The sequence below is a fragment of the Centruroides sculpturatus genome, unplaced genomic scaffold (assembly GCF_000671375.1).
Source record: "Centruroides sculpturatus isolate CEXI.00-Female unplaced genomic scaffold, Cexi_2.0 scaffold1494, whole genome shotgun sequence".
In the NCBI taxonomy this organism is placed as follows: Eukaryota; Metazoa; Arthropoda; class Arachnida; order Scorpiones; family Buthidae; genus Centruroides; species Centruroides sculpturatus.
This window is the reverse complement of record NW_019385632.1, coordinates 65115-91261: the sequence shown is the minus strand read 5'-3', so window position 1 is coordinate 91261 and position 26147 is coordinate 65115. Positions and strand designations below refer to the sequence as shown.

General features: G+C 30.6%; 2 protein-coding genes across 2 annotated transcripts in view; both read right to left on the bottom strand.

Annotated features, from left to right (window-relative positions):
* LOC111640747 (KAT8 regulatory NSL complex subunit 2-like) overlaps nt 1–16369 on the bottom strand; it is a 53402-nt gene extending 37033 nt beyond the window's left edge. The window contains exons 1-3 of the mRNA XM_023386793.1: nt 16275–16369; nt 6945–7180; nt 6661–6866 (exon numbers count right to left, since the gene is read on the bottom strand). Coding sequence (XP_023242561.1) covers nt 6661–6866; nt 6945–7180; nt 16275–16277 — 445 coding nt within the window. The 5' untranslated portion in view covers nt 16278–16369. The remainder of the gene's footprint in view (nt 1–6660; nt 6867–6944; nt 7181–16274) is intronic.
* A 714-nt stretch (nt 16370–17083) lies between these two features.
* Nucleotides 17084–23030, bottom strand: LOC111640754 (oocyte-specific histone RNA stem-loop-binding protein 2-like). The gene is made up of 5 exons (XM_023386805.1): nt 22973–23030; nt 21661–21760; nt 21549–21596; nt 20291–20395; nt 17084–17231 (listed from the first exon to the last, which is right to left on the bottom strand). The coding sequence occupies exons 1-5, from the start codon at nt 23001–23003 to the stop codon at nt 17084–17086; spliced, it is 432 nt and encodes a 143-aa protein (XP_023242573.1). The 5' UTR covers nt 23004–23030.
* Nucleotides 23031–26147: the final 3117 nt, after the last annotated feature.

The window sequence follows — 26147 nt, the reverse complement described above, 5'->3', positions numbered from 1 at the left end:
CTCCTGTAAGTTTAATGTTCAACCAAAGTTCAAACCAAAGTGTCATTCTCAAAAATGTCTTTTGAACTATATGGCAATAGTCAACAAAAAACAAAAAAAATATGGAATTGTAAATACAATTTAATTAATTTTTAAACCATTATAGCTAAATATTTCATAATTTTCCAGGCAAAAAATATTTGTTTAAGAAAAACTAAGACACACTAGTACAAAGTTAAAATTGTGTGTGGTGCCATCTGTTATGAGATTTCATTAAAAAATAAGTTTTTTTCATTATTAACTCGCAGGAGGAGGGAATTTTGACATGTATATTATATAAAAGCATGCCTGTATTCGAACGGAATGTTGTGTGAAAATTTTAAAGCAATTGGTGAAGAACTTTCGGAGATTAGCTATTAGAAACAAACGAACATTACATTTTTATTTATATAGATAAATATAACAAAACTAAATAATGTGTAAAATTAAAACAATCTACTGAAAAAATTGCAGTCTCTGTTGGCATATCGAGCACCAGCTATGGAATTAATTATTTATCATTTCTATGCATGCTAACTATTTAGTATTCCCCGATGCCTGCATCGGGCCGTTTGACTATAATATTATATAATAGAAAGATTAGAAGTATGAAATAATCTAATAGTCTTAACCTTTGTTGTTATTTTTTGCCTAGGCAAAGCCGGGCTTATCATCTTGTAGTTAAAATTATTCTTATCACTTAAAAAAAAAATTCTAAATTATCGAATTTAATATACCTTGCACTGGCCAGGTATGGAGAAATGATCCTTGCACTTGCTGACACAGAGGGGCAATCCAAGAGCAAAGCAATTGCAACTGATTGTTTTGTTCATTTTTCACATCTATTTTCCTTTGGGTGCATGCAACATTATTACATTATTTATTATTTTTCTCCCCTAAATTCCATTAGAAATGCTCAATTATGTCAAGGAGCATAAACATTGTCCTTTTACTCCACTATATATCAAAAATGAAGTCATGGACCCCTATTTTTTTATATTTAAATGGACCCTCATTACATTTTTGGATTCTTCATTGCAATTAATGAAAAAGTTTCATAAAAATCAGCCCATAAAATTTTGAGAATGACCTCAATTCTATAAGCCCATAGATGATGTGCTAGTGACCTTGGGACATTGCCTGATAAAGTTGCATGATTTGTGCAGTATCACTTTGTCGCACATGCTCATGCTATAATCTTGTATCTCAAAAACAAAGTCATGTATCCCCATTTTTTTATAATTTTTTGGATTCCTCAATGTATTAAATGGAAAATGGCAAAGTTTTATCAAAAGTGACTAATCAAATTTTGAGATTGAACATAATATTGTAAGCCACATAGAAGATGCTTCACTAATGCTTTTTGTCAATAATAATAATAAAATCAATCCTTCAATCATTTTTATTGTAATAAAACAGATATCTGTTACTAACGGTGGTGTGCAATGACATTTAATGATAGGGAAGCCGACTTCCAGGGGCAATCAGTTAATTACGCATCAGTGATGGTCTAGGGTCCATTCGTATTTGTTTGTTTGATAAGCCAGTAACAACCATAGACTTCTCTAAATGTAATTTTAATATCAAAATTACATTCTGAATAGCTAGCCACGATATAAGGGCTAAAATTAAAAATAAAATTATAAAAACTTAGTGAAATAAAATGTATGGTGGATATACATACCTGGTACAAAATATTCTTTAATTGTATGAATATACTTTTAAAGAAAACTATAATTAAATATAGCTTTGTAAAGAAGCATACTTAAAAATAACAAAATATTCTTTACTGTTTAAATCTTAAAACAATCCACTTAGTTAAAATTGCTCCCTATGAGTGGCTCATGGATAGAATCAGAGACAGTCCTGGTAGGTGTGCAGTGCATGCATGCACATGGGCTGCCAAATCCTGAGGGTGCCAATACTGGTCAATATCAAATGCCTTTTTGTCGCATCACTAGTATACTTCAAAAGACACGACAGGGTTGTTGTAAATTTTACTGTTTCTCACCATAGCTGTAAAAATCTACATATGTTAAACTTAATAGATTGTCCATTTTTTGTTTTCTATCTAATTTGTTTTAAGATCTGGTGTCCACAGAAATTTCCAAAATTTCCAACTTTTCACTCACTCTCATTGAACTGGAAAAATTTCTGTCTTTATTACATCTAATATTATGAAGAAATCAGTCCCTACTGTACTTGGCTAGAGATTGGTTCAGTTAAGTTTTAAGTAAAATTCTGGCTCTTTCAGCAGGGTTTTATTTATGTCCCTAATTCCCTAATCTCTTAATTATTTAACTACTTCTTAAGTAGAAATAAGTCGAAACCAGTTACTTTGTACCTGAATATTTGTAATCTTGGGAAAGAAGTGGAAAGACAAATTTTTATGACAACAGATACATAAATCGTAAATTTAAAGAAAATAAATTCTAGAGCTTTTTCTGTATCTCATTCATTAAATTTGGTTGTAAATGATGCTACCAAAGTAACAGTTAATTTTTTTAGCATTGTACAAGAATTGTACACGTTTTTTCTGCATCCCCTTATAGATGGCACATACCAAATCATAATATCACTAGTTTAACATTGAAATACAAGATGGGAGAGCAGAATAAATATATCAAATATTTTAATGGATTTTTTTAAAACTCCTGTCAACTATAATGAACTATAATAAAAACATACCAGTAAGCTCCTATTGGTTGGATTAAGTTATAATTCTACTCGTGATTCACATAATGGGGCGAGGGCAGCCAAATATCTAGCACACAGGTGGCTAACAGCCCAGAACTGGTCCCAGATAGAATCGTTGGAAGCATTATACGTATGTAGCTTCCACCAGCTAAACCAGGTGAGGTTGGTTCTCTGTAAAGCAAATGTGCTAATGCATATAATCTGGCTGCTTTACACCATTCAGACATTTTCACCATGGAAGCTGTCCTGTAACTCGACAATACAGCACTTCCATTCCACCACTGATATTCGAATATACAATAGCAATCTTATCATTTTTTTTCACATGTAGTATAGAAATTTGTAATAAGATGCATAATGCAGTTATAATAAAATATTAATTTTAATTAATTCAAAATACATTAAAATATGAAAATAATTGCACAATATGTATTTATATTTTAGGAAATACAAGGGAAGTGGCACTTCCACCGCTTCCAAGGACGGCACGCCACTGGTTACAAAGGGGTTTTATGTTACATAAAGGTTAACAATCATTCTTGCACAATTAGTAATACAAATACCAAGGATCATATAAACACAGAATAACCAAAATTAAATAAAATAATAAATCTTCAAGTTATTCATTTTAAAATTGTTTTCAAATGTACTTTTAATGTCAAAGTCAATAAAACTGGAATTTCCATTAATTGAGAACTTATTTGTTTATCCCCTTAATGTTAATCATTTGGGTATATGAGAATCCCAATGGATTAAAATAACCACATTCTGCTGTAATTGTAAATTTTACTATATTCCTCAATATTAATTAATGAAAGATTATGGCTTTTAAACAAATCCATAATAAAATATTATATCATAACATGAAATTACAAATATAATGTTTACTACATATTAATATTTTCATGGATCCAAAGATTTATTATAACTGATGGTGCTTTATGATTCCTTTTTTTCTTATCTTTTAAATACTTTTGATAATAAATAAAAAAAATGAATATATTTTCATCTAAAAAAGTTAAGTTTGCTTGTGTAGACTTTTTTAATATACTAATATACTATCACTGCACATCGGGTTGTATATAATACAATAAATCTGACTTACGGAACCTTTAACTGATGTGTATCACTTTTTCTTTCAAAAATCAAACGTTTTCATAACCCCTTCTGGGTTCTTCATCAGGATAACAGCTGGATTGAATATCGATTTCAAAAAGTTTTAATGATTCCGAACTTGACTCGTTCCATTCACTTAATCCGTCACGTGATGTAATTGAAATTGTTCTATTTTTGACGGTCGATGTTCAAATTTAAGAGAACAATCCAAAACATGTTATTGAGATATAAAGATTATTTAATATTCTCGTGTTCCCTAATATCATTTATTTTTACGGCTCAATATAATTTCGTTATCACTCTTTATGGAGTAGTTTTTGCCACGCCATGGAAAGGCTGATCTCTTCTTTTGAATTAATACACTCGGATTTGTCATACGCCCTAAAAATTTCCATCTCTTCTAGCCATTTTAGTTGGTGAATATGTGGTGTGGAGGCAATTATCTGTGTTGCATTGAAGCCCGCCACTATTTCGGGATCAGTGGCATATGTGGAGAGTGAGGTTGTGTGCCTGTTGTGCTGTATATCCAAAATATGTTCTTTTAATCTAACCTCTAACGAGCGTTTAGTTGATCCCACATATACCAGATCTCTGTTGAACCTGTTATCCCTTATAGGAATTTTATATACTCCTGATATCCTCTCCATCCTGGATCCATCTTTTTCATTACGTAGGATGTCAAACAAGGTGCTGCATCTTCTGTATGCTATGTTAACATTTCTTTGTTTAGCAATGGTGTTGTACAGGGACTTCAATAGAGGGTTGAACTTAATGGGTATCCTCCTATTTTCTATATTATTGCTTGTGTTTTGCGTGTTGATTACAATGTTGGAAGAAGCCTGTGTTTGCTTGTGGCGCTCTGCGATCTTTTGTATAATATTTCGGTACCCGTGTGATCTGGCGATACTTTCCAAGTAATTTAACTCCTCCGTTAGTGCTTGTTGTGTGGAAGAGTGTGTGTAAGCTCGTTTAACCAATGCCCTAAAAGCCGCCATTTTGTACTGGAAGGGATCACATGAGCTTACTGGTATGTATGCCGGTACATTAGTAGGTTTGCGAAAAACCGATGTGCGGATGATGGAATCATCAAATCTTATGTCCAAATCCAGGAAATGTACTCTGGTGTTACTGTGTTGTTCCATCTCTAATGTCAGTCCATACGGGTTGTCATTCATTTCGTCTAAAAAACAGGCTATGTTGGGAGTTGTCCTCCATAGGATGATGATGTCGTCGACATATTTTTTGTATAGTATAATGTCGTGGAGGAATTTAGGCAATGTCCTGTCTAATAACTAGTTCACATAAATCCCCGGATACCGAACTACCCATGGGAACACCTCTTGTTTGTGTGTACAACTTTCCTTTAAATTGAAACACCGAGTTGTAACAAATTAGATGGGCCAATTCTAGTGCCTTTTTTAATAATTAAGGTATATTGTTGTCCTATATAACAAGGCAAAAAGAATATGCATTAATTAATAATGAAGATCAACAACACATCAACACCCTATCCAGAACCTGTTACCGGTGTGTTTTGTGAATAATACAGTTTATCATTAATGTTTTTGAACTGTTAAATAGTTCTTCAGGTGAAATATACTAAATAATCAATACAACAAAACAACAAAATAGAACGTGAATATTCAAATTAAATCAAATGTATGTTTGACGAAATTCATTACAATGCGCATGTGAATTTCGTGTGTGGATGGTGGTAAATTAAAGGTTGGCATCCAATTAATAATGATTTTTGAATTTGAAAAATGTTAAATTATGTCCACTATTTTAAAATATACACTGGTTTATTCTCAACAAAATTATGCTAAATTTTCCTTCATTATAAAATAATTAAAATAAAAATCATCATATTTATGAATACACCTTGTACATCTTTTTAACCTGAAAATAATATAATAACATAATAAACAGCAAAAAAGTTATTTCTCTTATTTTAAATGTAGGTTTTATGCAAACTCATCAAAAACTAAATTTTAAATAATTTCAAGATAAAAAAATTCAATATAATTAAAAGAATATATAATGTAAAAGCTCACTACCTTGATATTCACCCAGCTGATTTTCCAAAAAAATGAACATTTTCAGTCTACTTCTAAGACATGCTTCAGGTGAAAAGGGGAAAAGGAAGTTAAACCTGATTTACAACTTCTACATTATTTTTAGAACAGCAGCAAACACGGACCAACTCAAAGTACTAGAGATACTTGAAATTTTTAAAGCAGAGAAGCAGGGACAATGTATAAACTTTGAGGAGGACAGGTACATTTCACAAGTGTGGCAAGGCTCTCTCTTTGATACATCTTTATGAAAAATGATTTTAGGATTTTTACACTTAGATGCATCCTATTGGTTGATTCTGGAATATTTAAATTCAAATTTATATGTGAGCTCTTCTGCATTTGACATATTAGAACATCAAAACTTTAGAAGTTCCATCTGTTTGAAATTTTTCATTTGAAGCAGGTCTTAGAAGTAGACTGAAAACATTCATTTTTCTGGAAAAATCAGCTGGGTGAATATCAAGGTAGTGAGTTTTACATTATAGTATAGACCAGTTTCTGGAGAAGTTTTATTTTAGAATATATAATTCTCAATATTAAAAATGGTAAAATATTGACTTGTTATTGAAAAATGCATTATTATATTATAATAGATATGATTTTATAATTTAAGAACATATTAAGCATATCAAATATTTCATTAATAAATCTGTACATCAGTATATAATCTGTTATATACAGATGTAATCTGTACAGATATTTACAGACAGTTATAATAAAGGTAAAAATAAAAATTAAAATCTGAACTTACCTATAAATTTACTTAGAGAAAAATTGGAGTGAGTTCCATTGTCAGTTGATGAATAATTCCAATTTCCACTAATGTTTTGAGAATCATGTGGTCCAGCACAATAATGTTCCAATGCTTCTAAAATTGCTTTGGGAGACTGAACTGTTCTTTTCATGCTTGCAGCTCTTCTGTTTAAAAGTGCTTTTCTAGCATGCCAAGGACACACGCTTGAAAATTAACAATGAAATCTTAATGTCATATTGTAACAAATTTGAATTTTAAGATATTCAAATTTATGAACTCACCCATCTTTCTTATCATTTTTAGGAGCAGCTTTAGTGCAACGTTTGCCATTCTGAGGATGAACAAAACTGCACTGTTTGAATGGTGCTGTTTTATCTTCTAATATATGCCTTAGGCAATAATCATAACCATCTAAACGTGTCTGCATGCATACCCTATGCACATAATTACAGAATAATTTTTCTTGAGGAATTTTTCCTTTCTTAGCACTAGAAGACTTCTTATTACTGTTCATTTTCTAAAAATAAATTATAAGATTGAAAATTTTAACTCAAACACAATAAAATTTTTTATCTAAATACATATTTACATACACAGGAAATCCTTGTTAGTTTGAAATTCAAAGAACAAAATCTTTGAATTATCAAGATTTGAATTATCTGAAATTTACATATCCTAAATCTGTACTAGAGATTCTCATTTCCCAGTTCTTTGCTTGTCCCAGAATATAATTAATTATTTTTAAGATATAAAATAAATCTTGAAATGGAATAATATAATTATTTTTCATTATCCTAAGTAATTTAATATGTTCTGCAACCTCCAAAATAATAATAATAATAATGTTGCGTAAAATATGTATTAAAAATTACCTTTGCATTATGTAGAAATTTTCACAAACAGAAAAAATTTATTAAAGTTTGTTGGAAACTGCTTACAAAAAAAAAGCAGCCTTTGAATTGAGTTAAAAATTTAATGAAAAAAATGAACTTAGATCAAGCTTCTAACTTAGAAGGTAATTTTCATTTTTTTAAATAAAATATAATACAAAATATTATTGTAAATTTTTATAATAAGATTTTAAAAAGAAAAGATGGTCAATAATCCAATCATTCAATCTAGTTCTTATTTTAGTAATGAAAAGTTCTGCTACCAAAAATGCCCTTTTTGATTCAATTGATGTGGGTGGCATCATCTTTAATGCATTTAAGAGAAGATGGATGTTATGTATATTTTCACCTGTAGCCTCAAAGATTTCTAGTTTGTTTTCAAGATGCATTGCAATACTTCTTTTGCTGTCTAGTATTCCTGATTTGTCTACCTCAGCTGCTTTAATAGCGTCATTGAGCTTATAGCCCGATAATTTGGCAGTTCGTTTGGCTTTAAAAATCAGGTCTGTGAAGAAAAACTTTATACTCATTTGCATCCTTGTACAATTTACACAATTTGGCAAAATGCAATTATTCAAGCTACTGGGCATAGTTAAAAATTAAGACAGCATTGGCACAATCATTCAAGATACTAGCTGTTACCCGCGACTTCGCTCATTGAGGTTTTGCAAGAAAACCCCATTTATATTCAGTATTTCAACAACCATAGTAATTGGACTTTGAACTCACATTTGAGTTATAAATAAACACTTGGCTTTATTTCCATCATTTTTAGTTGATACATGACAACATGTAATGTTGTCACGTATCAACTAAATAATAACAAATAATGTAAAAAATTGTCTATTTCTATTTTGAGATGTGTATGTGATTATGTCTAAGACTCCTGGATACTGTCAAATATATAAAAGATCATTTATAACAAATTTTAATGAAATTACTCCACTTATTGTAAAATAAGTTGTGTGCACAAATTAAGACCATGTATGTATAACAGATTAAAAATGGATATAGTAAGAAATATACATTATTTTAATTCTGTTTTGTAAGATATTTTATGTAATGTTTTAAAAATTGTATTTTTTAGTTGACTGATGATTTATGCCCAAAACATGCTGTTGTCACATATCAACTAAAAATGATGGAAATAAAGCCAAGTGTTTATTTATAACTCAAATGTGAGTCCAAAGTCCAATATATTTGCAAAACACAGTTTCAAAAACAACCATAGTAATTGTTATATAACACCTACCGCTGAGAATGATGAGAATTGCTGAGAATCAAATAAACTATTTTCAATTTGATCAATTTTCTGAAACGTTTACAATCGTTCTATAATCAAACCAGTATGCAATAACAAATTTGAATTTAAAATGGTTTGAACATTTGGTTAAAAAATTGAAATATATAAAAATATTTATAACAATGTCTGAAATGTTATCAATTTAATATACCTAAGTACTCAATGAAGATTAAACACAGTTAAAAACAAAAAATCACATCTAAAATAGTACAGTAGAACCGTTCTTCCGGTTAAGCCTTAATGCTATTCCTCTCCACACCGCTGGGGAATTTCGAAAAATCCCTTCTTAATTTGTGTTTCCATGACATACCCTAACTGTGTACCAAATTTCACCTTTTTAGGTTCAGCTATTTGCCCTGGGCGAAGATGAATCAATCAGTCAGGACAAGTAATTTTATATACAGTGGTACCTCAGGATATGAATGCCCCAGCATACGAAATTTTCAAAATACGACATGAAATTCGAACATATTTTTGCACCATGATACGAACAAAAACTCACCATATGACGTTACATTAGTTCGCAGCGCCATTTTTTATTCACTTCTGTTCATTGGTCTCAGTCCGCGTGTTTGCTTCGTCGTGGAAGGATCTCGCTCGATAAAGGAAATCTTNAGAGCAAGCACACCAGACGAATGTACACTTCCTAGATATTGACATCAAGGTAGAGGAGTTGGTAATCCACATGGCGGTGTACCGTAAGTTAGGAACAAAAGGCATATACATACCAGTAGGGTCATGTGACCCACCGCAATATAAAGTGGCACCATTTAAGGCCCTAATTAAGAGAGCACACACACACTCTTCTACCGAGCGAGCCCTACAATCAGAGCTAAGACTTACACAACGAATAGCCGCTGAACACGGATACGGCAAGCTCGTACGCAAGTTATTGCATGAATATCAAAACGCAACTCAAGACCTTCCGCAAAGAGAAGAACGACAAGATATGGATAAGATCATTCCAGTCAATTATAATCCATATATTAGACGGCTATATGGAGAAATAGCTAAAAAGAACCACATACGTATAGCCTACAGAAGGTGCGCTTCGATATTCAACATCCTAACCAATGGAAAAGATCAACCGGATAACGATAAGCTGTTAGGGGTCTACAGCATACCGATTATAGGTCGCAGATGTGATAGAAACCTTCTGTATGTGGGCTTCACCAAACGATCCTTAGAGGTTAGACTCAAAGAACACACTGCTGATATTCAGAAACAAAGGAGCATGACGGCCCTAGCAGTATATGCCTCCGATCCGGATATAGACCCCGGATTTAAGAAAGCCAGAATTATCCGTACCACACGGCACGTACACCATATCGGATGGCTAGAGGCAGCCAGCATATACTTAGCTAACCTTAAGGATAATCAATGCATCAATTATAAAGAAGAGATTACGTTATCAATAGCGTGGCTAGCGTTTATGAATGGTAATTTATGATAGCCCGTTTCGGAATTGACTGCGCATGACATACAACGACGGAAATGGGAAACGTGCATTTGAACGTACATATTTCGAATTTAAAGTTTTTACGAGCTGCACGTTCCATCAGAGATTCGAAAAAGCCTGAAGAAGAACCGTTATAGGGGTTCGAAAACGTTAAGTTTTGGTTCGTTTTTGGATCGTTAAGAGTTAGTAGACGCACCAGTAACAGGTTAGAAAGAGTTATATTACTATTCTCCAGTGTTGTGGTAAAGATGTGCAGTGAATAAAAATTTAAAAAATATATATATAAAACAACACTAATTTTTTTTATCTTTTCTAAGTTATTTTTAAGTTATTGTTACATTATGTTATGTAAGTTAAGTTTTAGTATCATTTCCCTTCTCCCTCTCTTCTGCCACCAGTTTATACCTCCACTGTCATCTATCCTCAAAGGTAAAGTGCAAATAAAACTACATTTTTTTAAATCAATTGTTATTCTATTATGGTTATTTATACATTTACAACTACAAAACACATTTTTGAGTGTTTTCCTTACTATAGTTATTTTTTTTCCAATCTACTACTCAGCTTTAATTTGAGAGTGTTTTTCGTGTTGGAATGAATTATTTGTTTTTACATGTAATTGTATGGGGAAAAATGATTCACCTTACGACATTTTCATGATAAGATCTCAGTTTCGGAACGGATTAATTTCGTATCCTGAGGTACCACTGTATTTAGATTACAGGTTCCAACAAGTAAATAATTTTCAGTGTCTTACCACAAATATGCTACCTATTGATTATTGACAATCTATGACATGCCATAACAGGCAAAAATTTAAAAAAACTTATAAGCAGGCTTAAAATCAATAAATACAAATGTATTCTGATAGTTTATGAGTTAATTATACTTTCTATTTGCAAAATTTCCTCAAACTTAACACAAAATAAGAAAAAAGTTAACTTTAAGAAATTTGCAGTATTTTTCAGGATGAAATGAATATCCTGGGATATTTCCAGGATTAAAAAACAGCCGGGATACCAGGATTCCTATATACCATATGTCATGTAACTGATGAAATTTATTAAGCAAACAGAATACAGATACATGTACAGAATGCAGTTTTCGTTAATTAATAATTAATAGTAATAATATAAACGTGAAGATAAACAGCACACGTCCAGCGAGAACCTCACAGATTGCCAGATAGGTTTTATAAAAAGTAAAGCAGAATTCCTTGAAATGTATCCCAAATTATCTTTAAAGTGGTCCAAATGTAGTATTGATATAAGCCTCAATCTGCTATTTGTAGCCCAATCGTGCAATCCCGAAAACCAGTCATATTTTATGAGATAAGAGAAAAAAAGATAGTCCATGGGTAAGTGACACCCAAAATGTGTTACTGTAAAAACAAAGCCATATTGACCAGATTACAGTTGTTCTTGGTCTATGTTTTTTTATAGTAAGGAGCCACTTCAATCTAAATGAATGGGTTAACATATGTATATCATATTTTGAACAGAATTTTCACTTTGAATTACAAAGTAGCTGTATTTCAAACTAACCAAATTCCTTAATGTGAAAATCTCTATCTCTGGCCAGGACAAAAGTACAGTTATGAACTAATGGGATTTTGAACTATCAGTGTTTGAATTAAGGAGGATTTCTTGTGTTGTATTTTTTTTTTATTTAAAAATAAAATCATACGCTGAAAGTCAAATATATTAAAATTACTTTAAAATAAATAATTAAATATTTCCAAGATTAGTTTATTATATCATTAATACTGGAATTAGTTATAAAAATTTTTCCCTAATTTTCTTAAAATTTTACAGATGGATTTATGACACAATCAATAATCATATTATTCTACAAATAATTGTAAATTATTTTTTAATTTTTGAGATAATGCATAAGGATAAATAAAATATTATGTAATAAATATCAAAACTTAATTTTTTAGATTAAAATACAAATTGATGTTGCTTGTCATACTTTTTATGTCCTTGTATTTCATTAATACAAAGTTGAATGCTTTCAAAAATTTACAGCTCAGTAACTAAAGTTTATATGAATATACCAATTTGGCACTTATAATATACATGCACATGCAAAACTGTATGTAAATTAAATACATAGATTTTCCCGTGTGATGTTATATAAATTAAATGCATAGTTTGTTAAATGTTATGTTGATTATTTAAATAACTTTTAATGCAGGCAAAGTATCTAACTATTATTAGAAAATTATTTTGTATTAATTGCTTGTTTTATTTCTTTGCTACATGCTTAAAACACTGAAAATATCCTCATGAAGTGATTGTATAATTTTTGCCTGGGGTTGTATCATTATTTGAAAGTGAAGAAACATTTTGTATAATTTATTTTAATGAAAAAAAATAGAATATTCTGAATTGAAAAATACCTTCAATAAAAATTATTACACACAACAATTTGGACAACTAAATCACAATGGCAGACTTTTTCATTAAACGTGTGGAAATTTTTCAAAGAATCACCTCTGCTAAGATTAATAATCTAGCCTCAAGAGGGGATGATTTTTTCAATCCCAAAATGCATTGATGCTATAACAAGTGTGATTAAAGTGTTTTGAATGAACTGATCTTGTCTCCTGATTAAAACAGACTACATAAGACAAAACTTATGATAAACGGATGTAATTCTTTGAAAAATTTCCATGTATGTTTAAAAATTATTACTGTGAAACAATCCTATGATATTTCTCTGATGGATAATCATTTAATTCATTAATAAACAAATTCTGTACTTATACAAACATCACAAAACCTAATTTCCTTTTTTGGCCGATTCTTTTCTTCCAGAATATTCTAAATTATTTAATAAATATTAATTTAATTATAATTATTAAATTTAATAATAGATAACACCTAATGTTTCCCTCTAGTAAAAAATTATTTAGAAATTAATTAAATATAATTGCAGAAAAAGTAGTCCAAATTCTGTACTGATATCAAGATTTTAAACTTTTTAGAAGTTATGATTAAGCCTTGGTTACAGATTAAAATAGTAGATTTGTTTATGAAGCCATTGTTATGAAATGCTATTTTGAGAAGTTTTTGAAGTTCTGTTCGTACATCTGATAGCTGAACAAATTAGCATAAAAAATTGAATTGCACTAGATAGCCTCTTGTTCTCATTTTTATATTGTTAAAAGTAGGCATAAAATTAATCACACAGGAACATAGGGATAGATATATCTGGTATAGATATATAGGCTTTATTACAGGAGAAAGTGCATTTTGGACTATATGTCCCTCACAATACTTACAAGTTAGATGATAGACATACAGTGATAGTTGCAACTCAACTTTTTAATGTGCTTTGTTTCTTTTTAGAATATACAATACAGTACCTTTTACAGTTTTAATAAAATTTTATTATACTCTCCTTTTTATAATTTACAGGTAATCCTTTTAATACCCTAGTTTTATTTAAAATTTTTTTATTGTTTACTTAACTTACAATCTCAATAAAGTTTATTCCTTTTAGAATATACATGTTTCCTTTTGCAAACTTTTTATGTTTTATTGTCTTAATAAAAGTTTATTATACTCTCCTTTTATAATTTATAGGTATTCCTTTATGAATAATTTATTTAAGACTTTTTACTGTTCATTTAATTTACAATTTACTTAATTACCTTATTGTTATTAGAATCCAGTTGTCACTATTATAACTACAACACACATAATCTCTACCATTCTTGTTATATTGTGTTCATTATAATTTTATGTATATTCATAACTGTAACTTAAAAATTTATAATGTTTTTAAACATATTGATGTTAAATAAAGAGGACTGATCAGGGATATATATAGTCCAAAATGCATTTCCTTCTCTAATAAAACCTGTATATCTATCCTAGTATGTTCCTTTATGATTAGTTCTATTAAGCAATCTTGTGCTTACTTCAAACAATAAAAAATTGAAGTTTTAAATATAGATATAAAAGTTTATATTGATAACACTATCTCAGTCCAAATGCATAGGTCTACCATTCTCATGAGAGGCATCAACTCTAGCATAACATGGTGTCTCCATATCTTGCTACCTTCATGCAGACAGCAGCACATTAAGATTATTGCTAGCTATAGTTACATCCATTATAGACAGGTCTGACTTGTTAAAGAATTATAGCTGAGAAACAGTAAAATAAAATCCCAACCTGTACTATCCATGATAAATTATAGGATTGACCAGATGAGAGTTTAAATTCCCTTATGGCAATAGAGCAATATCTTAAATATGATTTAAGTTCTTTTATATAGTGTGTTCTAACAGTTGCATACAGTAAAATGACACCAGTTTGATGCCATTGCATCTTTGGACTTGTCTAAAACCTATCCTAATCTAGAACTATATCAAACAATGCTATACAGGGGTAAAACCAAAGTTAATTTTCAGTCAGAACATGCCAGTATGTCATACTGGCAGATAGCATAAAAAGTATTGATAATTAGTACATAGTACTAGTATTGCTCAGTAAAAACAATTTACATGTTCAGTCACCATATATGCATATCAGAAGTAATATTTTTTAAAAAAAAGAGCACTGGATAAAATTAGATGTTGCATTGCATTGATAAACACACTGAATACAATAACTTAAACCAGNCGAAAACACACTATAACGTATGAATTGTCGTTAGATTTCGATGAATGCCGTACCAAAAAACGAAAAAAAAAATGACGACAGCGCCCATTTGCACTCACGCAGTTTAAATGAACCATTCCCAATACTTTTTGATTACAGTAGTATATAATTAAGAAAAATCTCCAGAATTTTATGAGTGGCCTCAATATTTAATTAATTCTTATTTCAGATTCCAAATGTGATATTTTAACGTCTTAAAATTTAATTCGATAATAGTCGTATTTTTCTTTTCTGGTCTGTATTAAGATAAACCATCCAAGAAGGAAAAGGATAGAGAAAACTCTCTAAAAACATGTAGAAAATTCCTATCTTAAATTGAATTTAGATCTTCTCAAAGTAAGACAATACATATATACTCGTATATAAAATAAATATTCAAAATCACAATAGAGTATCATATATCTAAAAAATTACTAGAAAAATAGCATGCTTACAATTGTAATAATAATTCAAAAATTAAGGAAAGCTCTGGGAATTTCACAAAAAACTTAAAATTTCCGGTTTTATACCCGTTTTTCCCAATTTTTATTCAACGAGACATCTTACCGAATGTATAGTATTAGATCGAGAATTAGTTATTTTTGAAAACCATAATACAGTACTCAGTGCCGTAACTAGCCATTCCTGTGCCCTGTGCAAGAATTTGCATTTAGGCCCCTTAATTAATTAGGTTTGGGAAAATAATTAAACAAATACATGCATTTTGGGTCCCCCTTCCAAGTGGGCCCTGTGCGGGTGCACCTGTTGCACCAGCCTAGATACAGCACAGTACTGTTAGAGGTTTCTGAACAATCTTCTGAACGATTTTTATTTCTCCTATTAGAATTTTAATTCCACTTAATAAACTAGTTTGTATAGCGTAAGCCCAATAGTAGCCAAACTGTTCCGTTCCTTGAACGGAAGTTCTCCCGACAGCAGGCAAAGGCTATGGCTTTTCCATCCATTACGAATTCATTTTACATTGCATCGTTCTGCAAAATCATAACACAACGAAGTGAACTGTTTAATTAAAATTTTATTACGCTTAACATTCAAGTTAATTGCCATTTACTTCATTAAAAGTAACAGCATATATACGTAAACACTGATGAAGGCATTCTCTATCATCCTCTGCTTCCCTTTAAAACAATATTTTACCTTTACAACTTTAACGCGTACGATATTTGTTAACTACAGAGAAAATTATTAGAAAATGGAGACTTTAAGAAAGTAAGAAGCCGTTTAAACGGACTGAAAGGTTGTCAGAGCATAGTGAAAAGTTTCACGACATAAAACTCACTCACCATTGTCGATTCACTTAGTCGAACTCTTTCAACAACAAACTATGAAGATACCGTTGATTGGCTTTCCGCTGGCGCACCTTAAACTAACGACTGCAGCGCCACGTTTACTAAATTTATATAATCTGCTATCACGTGATTATTAATTTTTAACTTGTTCATTGGTCGAGAGTCGAGTTGTAATTTTATTTTAAAAAAATTTAATTTTACTCGTAATAAAGTTTTTGAATCATTTTCTAACGCTTTAATTTCGATANGTAGCCAAACTGTTCCGTTCCTTGAACACTGATAGTTTAAGCATGGGTTCGCGCCTAGCCTATCTGGTCACGTGGAGTTTTTTTGGTTTTCTCCACGTCTTTAACGTCATACTGTTTGAAAAGGAGAATATTAAGTTATACAGTATTTGAATAAGTTTGACGTAGAAAACACTAATTTAAAGAAGTGGATATTCTATAACACAAAGTAGTTTAGCCCAAGTTATTCTTGTATTTTTCACAGTTATTTAATTTTGATGGCAATTCTTGAATGTTTTATAAAATAGACAGAAATTGTTTTTTTCAATTCAAAATGAAAAATATATCCTTCATATGGTATCTAAAAGGAAAACGTGTGTTCTTTTTAAATACCATATAGTGGCCTGTCTATAAGTCATGAATTGAAATTCCAAATGAATCGTATAAGAGTTATGGCCATTTTCACAATTTTCTCATAATTATATACAGTACATTAGAGTCTTGTTTTACGTAGTAGTAAAACAAGACGTTATTGTATCAATATATACGATAACTACTTTCTTTATGATTTAAGCAAACTTACAGATCAAGTAAATCGTTACTTTTTGTAGTAGGATCCCATTGATGTAATTGTGACCTCCATATTCTTATTTGTTTGTCCCATGAACGTCTACTGTACTTCCGATGTTTATTTGGAGTTCGAGGATGATGTTTACTACGTTTGCGCCTTAAAATAAAGAACGAGTAATAATTAACATTTAAACAGTTACACCTCTTGAATATTTTAAACTATATTTTAAAACATCATTTCTCAATAAATATTTAAAAATACATGCAAAACAGTGATAAAATATAACAAAAATTCTTAATAATCTAGCTTTATACCGTTAAAAAATAATGCTTTGTATGCTTCGAATTCTTGATGAAATATCCTGAAATCGTGTATTAAAGTTATATATTCAAATATATTTTATTCCATTGGTATCGTAAATACCTCTACTAATTACAAAACAGTAGATATGAGAATTTTGAAGTAGAATTTCACATCTACTGAAAATTTTTTGTTATCAAATTATGAGATCTGTTCATAATATTCGTTGTTTAGCGTATATTTATTTGCTCCCCAAGTATTCATTTAAGTTTTTTTCATATTTGACTCTTTCCTCCCTGTGGGGATTAACAGGGAGCTTTTCCGATTCATCGTAGTGACCAGGCCCACTATGGGGGGGCGGGTGGTGAAGACGGTGTCCGACATATCCGGGATAGACTACCCACGAAAAATTCCTAGGTTTGCTAGGTACCAGGTCTTCAGAGCGGTAGGCTGATGTCTTAACCCCCTTGTTCATCCGTTCATCACATTTATTATGATTTCTTGTCTTTTTTATATTGAATTTAAATTCTAGACTCAATTTTGCGCCCCGCGTGACTTTGGCCAGATCCACAATGGGACAACTGGGTGATGACAGGGCCCAAAATATCTGGACGGACTACCTGAAAATATCCTGGGGATTTTCGACTCATCCAGATTCGATTGAATTGACTGGATTAGACAATGCAACTTATAGGCAATCTGCCAAGGAAAGATTGTTTCCTGGAAAACTGGCCCTTGCCTCTATTCGGGTGTTAGACATGCGAATAAAACCTGGAAAAGTCCACGTGGCCAGCTCGTTGATGAAATTTTATACATAATCTTTTTACGATAAAAGCAAACATTTTAGATTGGATTATGCAATGGCGTGCCATCCATGGAAGCTGTTGAAGCGTCTCTTCCCTGTATTTTCTAAAATATAAATACATATTGTGCGATTATTTTCATATTTTAAAGTGGGTTACTTTGAATTATTTAAAATTAATATTTTATTATAACCGTATTATGTATTTTATTACAAATTTCTATACTATATGCGAAAAAAATGGTAAGGTGGCTATTGTATATTACAGTGATTCTCAATTTTTTTTTCGTCAAGGTACACTTTTAATAATTTAAAAATTTGGCGGCACTTCGGTAAGTATCGCAGGACAACCGGTAACATCATAACAGTAATTTTTAAACGCTGTTGGTTATTTAGGTCACGCCTTGGTAACTATTGGCAGTTACCGGTAACACCGGTTACAATTTCGAAACGCACCCTAGGAAGGTAGAACCGATTGAACTACTTGTCTGGTGTTGCTTATGTATGGGTATGGGCAGTGGCGGCACACTTCAAAAATCTTGCGGCACAGTGGTTGAGAATCACTGGTATATTAGAATATAAATCCGTATATGCATATTCCCGATGGAAGCGCTGTATTGTAGAATACGGGACAGCTTCCACGTCGAAAATATTTGAATGATGTAAAGTAGCCTGATTATACGCATTCGCGTATGCTCTTTACAGAGCACCAACCTCACGCGGTTTAGCTCGTGGATGCTGCACACCAAAATATCGTATAACGCTTCCAATGATTCTATACAAGGCCAGCACAGCTTACCTATCATCAAATGTCACCGCACGCTACTAGGATTATGGAATAAGGAAACGTAGCTCATAAATCTGCTAAGCTGAGTGCCTCCCGAAGGAGTTTCTATGAGAAAATAGCCCTTATTTAGGTGTTAGACACGAGAAGAAAACACGGAAATCTCCAAACGAAACCAGTCCTTTGTCGAGATTCAAACCCGCAACCAACTATCAGTTCTTTGGTGGTTTTTATCCACTCGGTTACTAGTGGGCGCAATTCTTAAAAAAAAATATAGTATTCAGAAAGTTTCACGAAAAATCTTCAGCTTTAAGATCGTTTTATTAGTTACGGAAACGCAACACTTGGGCGATCTGCCTAGGAGGGATGCCTTCCAGGAAGTCTTTTAAGGGTAACTGCTCTCTATTTAGGTGTTAAAGACGTGAAGAAACACGGAAAACTCCACCGAACTACCAGTGTTCAGAGAACGGAATCGCTTGGCCACTGGTGGGCCCTTTCAACTTTAAGAAATAAAATAAATTGAAAACAAAATACAACACTTTGCTCATCCGATCTATCCAATTATCCAGATTACAGCAATGAGATCGTTTATATATTTCCGTTTTTATGAAAATGTTATTCGGGTTTCATATTTGTTTACAGTGAAGAACAAAAGCTATTCACCACCTAAGCTAATACATGTGGGCGCAGCTTAGTGGTCGCCATATTGTGCGTGGAAGAATGAACTGTGTATATTTGTCAAAGCATTGTATCTGAGTTAATTTTGTTTAAACGATATAATTTGAAGAGTAGCTGACAATAGCATATAAATCGATAAAATTATATTGTGTATTGTAGATGCACTGTCGTTAATTTCATTTTTAAGCATTTATAAACAGATGAGTATTTGATGGGATAGAGACACATGCCCTTTATTTCATGTTCGGGTTTTTTAGAGATCAAGAAGAAGGCTTGGAATAGTGGAAAATTTAAACAATGGGAAAATAGTGGAATGTAAAGTATAGGAGTGAATGCTGTCAAGAAGGAACGTAAAAGAAGAATAAGACTATATGTTTTAGAACATGTGGAGTTGTTCTGTAATTTTAAAACATTATAGTTTTTTCATAGAGTTTTCATCGATTAACTACTAACATCATAGAACTCCATGCGGTCAGCTCTTTTGTCAGACACGAACCAGGTTTTCAGTAGATGAAACCATTAAACAATGGTGACACAAAAATTATAAACAATGTTTTAGAAAATATTTTTTCGAAGAAAATTTTGACAACATCACCCTAAATTTGTTTAAACAAGAATATTAATTTTAATCTATAATAATTGTATATTTACTTAGGTATTTCAGAAATATATTTCTGATATTCAGGTGTAATTTTTCCATACTGTATTTGTTTTTCTCTTCTTTCCAAAATAACAGAATCTGTTTCAAAAATTACTCTGAAAATAAAAAACAATGAGTAAACGTTTATTTCCTGATAACTACTCTATCGGAATTTAATCAAAATTATTGTGAAAATGTATAATAATCTAAACGCTTATTTGTATTGTAAGATCTACAGTACATTCGAACCGAATGACCAAACAAGCGATGGTAGTCTTCCGTCCAACGAGATATTAGAATAACAAAGAGCTACTTTATAACTGTGTTGGAAAAGTGGAGGCCATGACAGTTCGAAAACTCCGAGTGACTGCATTATTGAATCAATAATACTCGTTTTATTGTTTCTATCCGTTATCAAAAACAAGAAAATTTGTGNAATATTTCCAAATTATAGCCTGATTTTTTATGGCAATCATGGGTGTCTATTTGCTAAGCATTGGGTTTCGGTAGATGTTTATATTTGTCCTTAAATAAAACTTGTATAGTAGACCCCCCATAACACAGGTTCATATAATACGGATTCATATAACACGGCAAAAAAAATTGTGATCGTGTTCGTATAAACACGCTAAAAGAGACTTGTATAATACGGTAAAACGTCATCGCCGACTCGTGTCGCGACAGAATTGGTCGAATCTAGACCAATAGCGGATATTGCACAAACCGTTGAGTTTAAACGAACAGCGGACTTACTAAAAACCATTTATTATTTAACCGCCATAAAAATTATATTTATATTAATGATGTCTCCAAAGTTCAGTGAATTTTTCGCAGAAAAATAACTTATCAGAAAACACGCGCCCGCCGTTCGATGCGCCGCTCCGCGACGAAAACAAGTTTAAGCAATGGCGTCGTGGCAACGGTGCACACTCGGTAAGTAATCCTACAATTTTTTGTTTATAGCATAGTTTATACGGATTATTCCCAACAAATTTATACGTGTTTTGGAAATGTCAAGTCAAATTAGTCTAGAATCGGTTAATTTTATGGAAGACAACCTTTCAAACAGCCGTAGCCCCTAAACTGCACACGTGCCGGGCTGTGATTGGCTCATGTATTTAATTAAGTGACTCGTAAAACACGGAATTCATATAAAACGGAACGTATCTATCGTGTTATAGGGGGGGTCTACTGTATATAAATTTTGTCAACAAATGAAAAACTATTTTACATTTATCAATATTTAAATTCATTTTTATTAAATCTTACCTTGGATTTTTTTTGTTTGATTGATCTGATTTCGGAAATGTGTATGGTCTAAAAGATAATGATTGGAGAAAAATTAAATATAGGGATAGAAATTTTTAAAAAATTTTCTTACCTTAAAGTTCTTATATAACTTTTCTTTTCACTGTTACTATGTTCAATAGCCTGAGATGATTTTTCGTGATTTTGATTATTAATATCGCAATCTTCCATATCTGGAAAAACACTCACAATATTTACTTGAATTTTAAAGAATATTAATAAAATATTAACTTCATTTTCAGTATTTCAACTGTTTATAATAACCTATCACCGGAAGATCCGATCTCGAAACAGACCGAAGAGCTCATAATTTATCACGGATAATATCACTTCTTAAATAACCATGTTACTCGATTCCATATCTGATCAGACCCACCCGTAATGAACGTAATTGCCATCGTTCATATACCCTAAATGTCAGGACCGTTCTGAGTAATTTTGGTTCCCGAAGCAAACTTAACGGCATTGGTAAACTTATATTTCTATAAAACAGCATCTTTTTAGTATCCCTTCTAACATGGCGCCTGAGACAGTTGCCTCTCCGCTTCATCTATCGGCACTACCCCACTAAATGTATTGATGCCTCCCAACACTCGATTGATGGGGAACGCTTAGCCCCGAAGATAGTCTCTTCATTCCATTTAACCACAGAGTCCTCTACTTGTGCTAGTCTGATGGCTAAATTCCTTCTTGTAACCCCAATATAGTCCTTTCTTAATTCCTTAATTCTGATTTACAAATGGAATTTTATATACGCCCGCTTTTTCTTCTTTTTTAATCGTGTCTTTATCATTTCTTAAAATAATGTATAAATTAGGTACTCTTTTGAGTGTTTTTTGTCCAACACCTGTTTCACGATGTTCTTGATAAGTGAACTTAAAGATTTTAAACTGATTTGTTTTGATTCTTATTATATTACCAGTGTGTATAGTGGACTATGGGTTGGTTTTATGTAGATACAGTACCTATTGTTATACCATCTCCTTTCAATTGAATGTCTATACAGTATCTAAAAAATGTATCCGTCCATGATTTTTTTGCTCTAGTTTAAGATTTAATTTACTGCTCTGGGACGTCCAGATTCTAATTAGAACGATTAACCCAAGGAATTTTTTAATCATTCTTTCTTGTATTTAGCAATAGGCCCATTCACAGAGAGATGTTAATGAGAAGCAAAACAAATTATATAATTAAAAAATATATATACTGTATATCATTCTCTAAATTTTATATATTATAACGCTAAGTAATTAAAGTTCGATTTTCACTTATTCTAGATAATATTTTAATTAAGGTACCGGTACATATAATTAAATATAATGAAGTTACCTATAAAATTTGCAAAAAGTCTTTAATTTGTTACACAATTCTAAAATTGACTTTACCTAAAGAATGAAAATCGTTCTTTAGAACCATTTAAAAAGAATCGAATTTAAATTTCTCGAGATAACATTCGTTTAATTAATATTAAATTTATAAAAAATTATTTTAAAAATAAATTCTTACAACAGATGGCGCCACACATATTTNCTTTCAGGTCGTATCTTTTGTTCTCTCAAGTAACATAATGAACACAAGAAAAAAACAAAATTATATTAATTAAACGTCTTAAAGAGAAAATATACAACAATAAACAGTAAAGATTTAAAGTAAATAAAACATACAAAGAGGATTTAAATATTTATAAAATTCCAGAGATAAAAAAAATAATCATCTGGATATATATTTAAATAACTGGAACGAAAGTCTCTAAACTATCTGAAATTGAACAAAGAACAAAAAAAAAAAAAAATAGTTTTAACTATAGAAACATATGTAGCTGCTTTTCGATATTGGCTTCGATAGTTAAATATACAGTACAAAAATATTTATTAAAATACGCTTACTATTGTTACTAGAGCATTTGATAATGATCCTTTTGAAAAATTCTTTAGTACATTCAGAAAGATATCTGATATTAATGACACATGGGGGGGGGGTTGAGTCCAAACTTTAGCGAGAAGATGTTAAACATGTCTAATTTTTAATTACACTTTGTGATTTTATTTTGAACTTAACCCCTGTATTGGGAAGTTAGAATGTTAAACGATGATATTTAAATCTTTCATCAATCGATATCGATGCAAACGATTGCAGAGACTAATATAGAAAGCTGTGATTTGAAAGACACTTCACGTTAGTTGCTTTTTCCCCATTAAAATAAATATAGTCTACACCCATTCTTTAAAGTGTTATAAATTTATTAATAATTAAATGTAAAGTGTATTTAAAAAAAAAAAAAACAATTTTTAGAATTTTTTTTTCATATTTTTAAACAATAACCTCTAAGCGATAAATGCTAAATCTCTAAACTGAAAAGTTTTATGATTGTAAATAACATTAATATATATATATATAGTAACATTAGCTTAATTGTGAGAGGTAACCGGCGACATTTCTCATCTACTGTCACAATTAAAACGTTAATTATTAATTTCAACGTTAAGGAATCAGTTGGAGAAAGTTGAGTGATATTGAAAAGGATAATAAGCACAGGTAATGAGTAAAGTTTAAGTGAAAAAATATATAGAATTACGAGATATTATAATAAATTATTTTAATATAAAATTCTTATTTAGTAGTACGTAATTTAATATTATTTTTATTATACTAAGTTTGGCAAAATTACCAGTTTTACGTGGCACGTAAAAACGATATATCAATGGTAAATGATATAAATTTAAGTTGTTAGATTAATTATATATTATAACTATGTAATTTGAGAACAATTCTTGTAGAATGAATTATTCTAATAACGATAATTATTTTAAATAAATATCGATTTAAATTCAATAATAATAATAATAATAATAATAATGATAATTGTAAGTTCGTCTAAAAGTCATTAAATATCGACACCCTGGTATATTTTATTTTATTATAGAATATTTTTAAAATCTATTATTTAAAATAATTAAAACGAATTTTGCAAATTTTAAATCAGTTTAATTTTATATCATGCTAATTAATATGTTTTAAATATGTTAATTATTAATGTAATATGTTATAGTGTTATTTAAACTAAAAAGAAATAAAAGATACAAATGAGATCAGGAGAAACTGTATTTTCAATTTTCACTACATCAAATACATTTGGAGCTGTGCAGATAATAACAGATAAATTTACTAAAAGTAAAGAAATTTCTGCCTCAAATACATTCCACTACCACAAGTATCATAAAAACAGTCAGGTATTATATACAGTCCAAAGTTTCTATTAGAAGGAGGAAAAAAAAAATTTAATTATTATTAAATTTTTTTTTTTGGAACATTTTCATAACAGATGAAAATTTCTGTCCATTAATTAATTCCATTCTAAAAGAAGCTAAAAGTGAATGACGTTACGTTGGTCCAGCTCATTCTGAAGCACGAAAAAAAAAAAAGCACCACGACAAGCAGCACCATTTAAAACACTACACAATTTTTCCTACATAATTTTTTGGTCCTCTTCACCATCCAGAGATGAGGAGTGCAAGAAACAACATCAAAGTGCAAGTATTATTTTATTATTATTATTATTATTATTTTTAGTGCTTGTGTAGTTTAGGTGAATTAATTGAATTGGATATTGTGCAAGTCTACTAGTGTGGATACGAAGTGATACATTGCACTATCACATCACTATTCTGTTTTTAAAAATATTTCAAATTGAGGCAGAGTTTCTTTACTTTTTAAAATCTGTATTCGACATTTCTGTGGCAGTGTACATCGAAAATAACATCAACATGTGTTTATTTTTTTTTTCTTTAGTCTTCTTGAAAAATTCAATGGTACATATATATTAATGTATCTATTTTAAGACTACGATTATACATCAAATTGGCCAACAACAAAAATATTTTATTTGCTCCGAACACGCTTTTATTTATCAGTTCTTCATGTTTTATAAGATATTTCACAAATTATACTCCTACAATCAGAGTAAAACAGTAATAAAAAATAAACATTGTGCATAAAATTAATACAAATATCAGTGACACTTATAAAACCCAATAATATATATATATTTTTTTCCTTCCACCGGAATGTTATTCTTGAGTTAATACTGTTTTGCTTATAATGCTCATTTCCTTTCTAATGTAAAGGTCGTGCGGACGTTATTTTCATATCTAAAGTCTTAATTGCTAGAAAAAAAACAAAAAAAAACAAATGTAGAACATCTTTCAGTGAATCATATATCTCTAGTTATTAAAACATTCTAGAAAAATTGAAAGACACGTTAAGTGTATGAAAAGGCTGATTTTTGCCTTCGTATATATAAGGTTTTTCCATTTATAGTTTCAGAAGAAAATAATAATTCAATTTATTCGTAGAAACATGACTTAAAAATCTTTCAGGTCGTATCTTTTGTTCTCTCAAGTAACATAATGAACACAAGAAAAAAACAAAATTATATTAATTAAACGTCTTAAAGAGAAAATATACAACAATAAACAGTAAAGATTTAAAGTAAATAAAACATACAAAGAGGATTTAAAGATTTATAAAAAATTCCAGAGATAAAAAAAAATCATCTGGAAG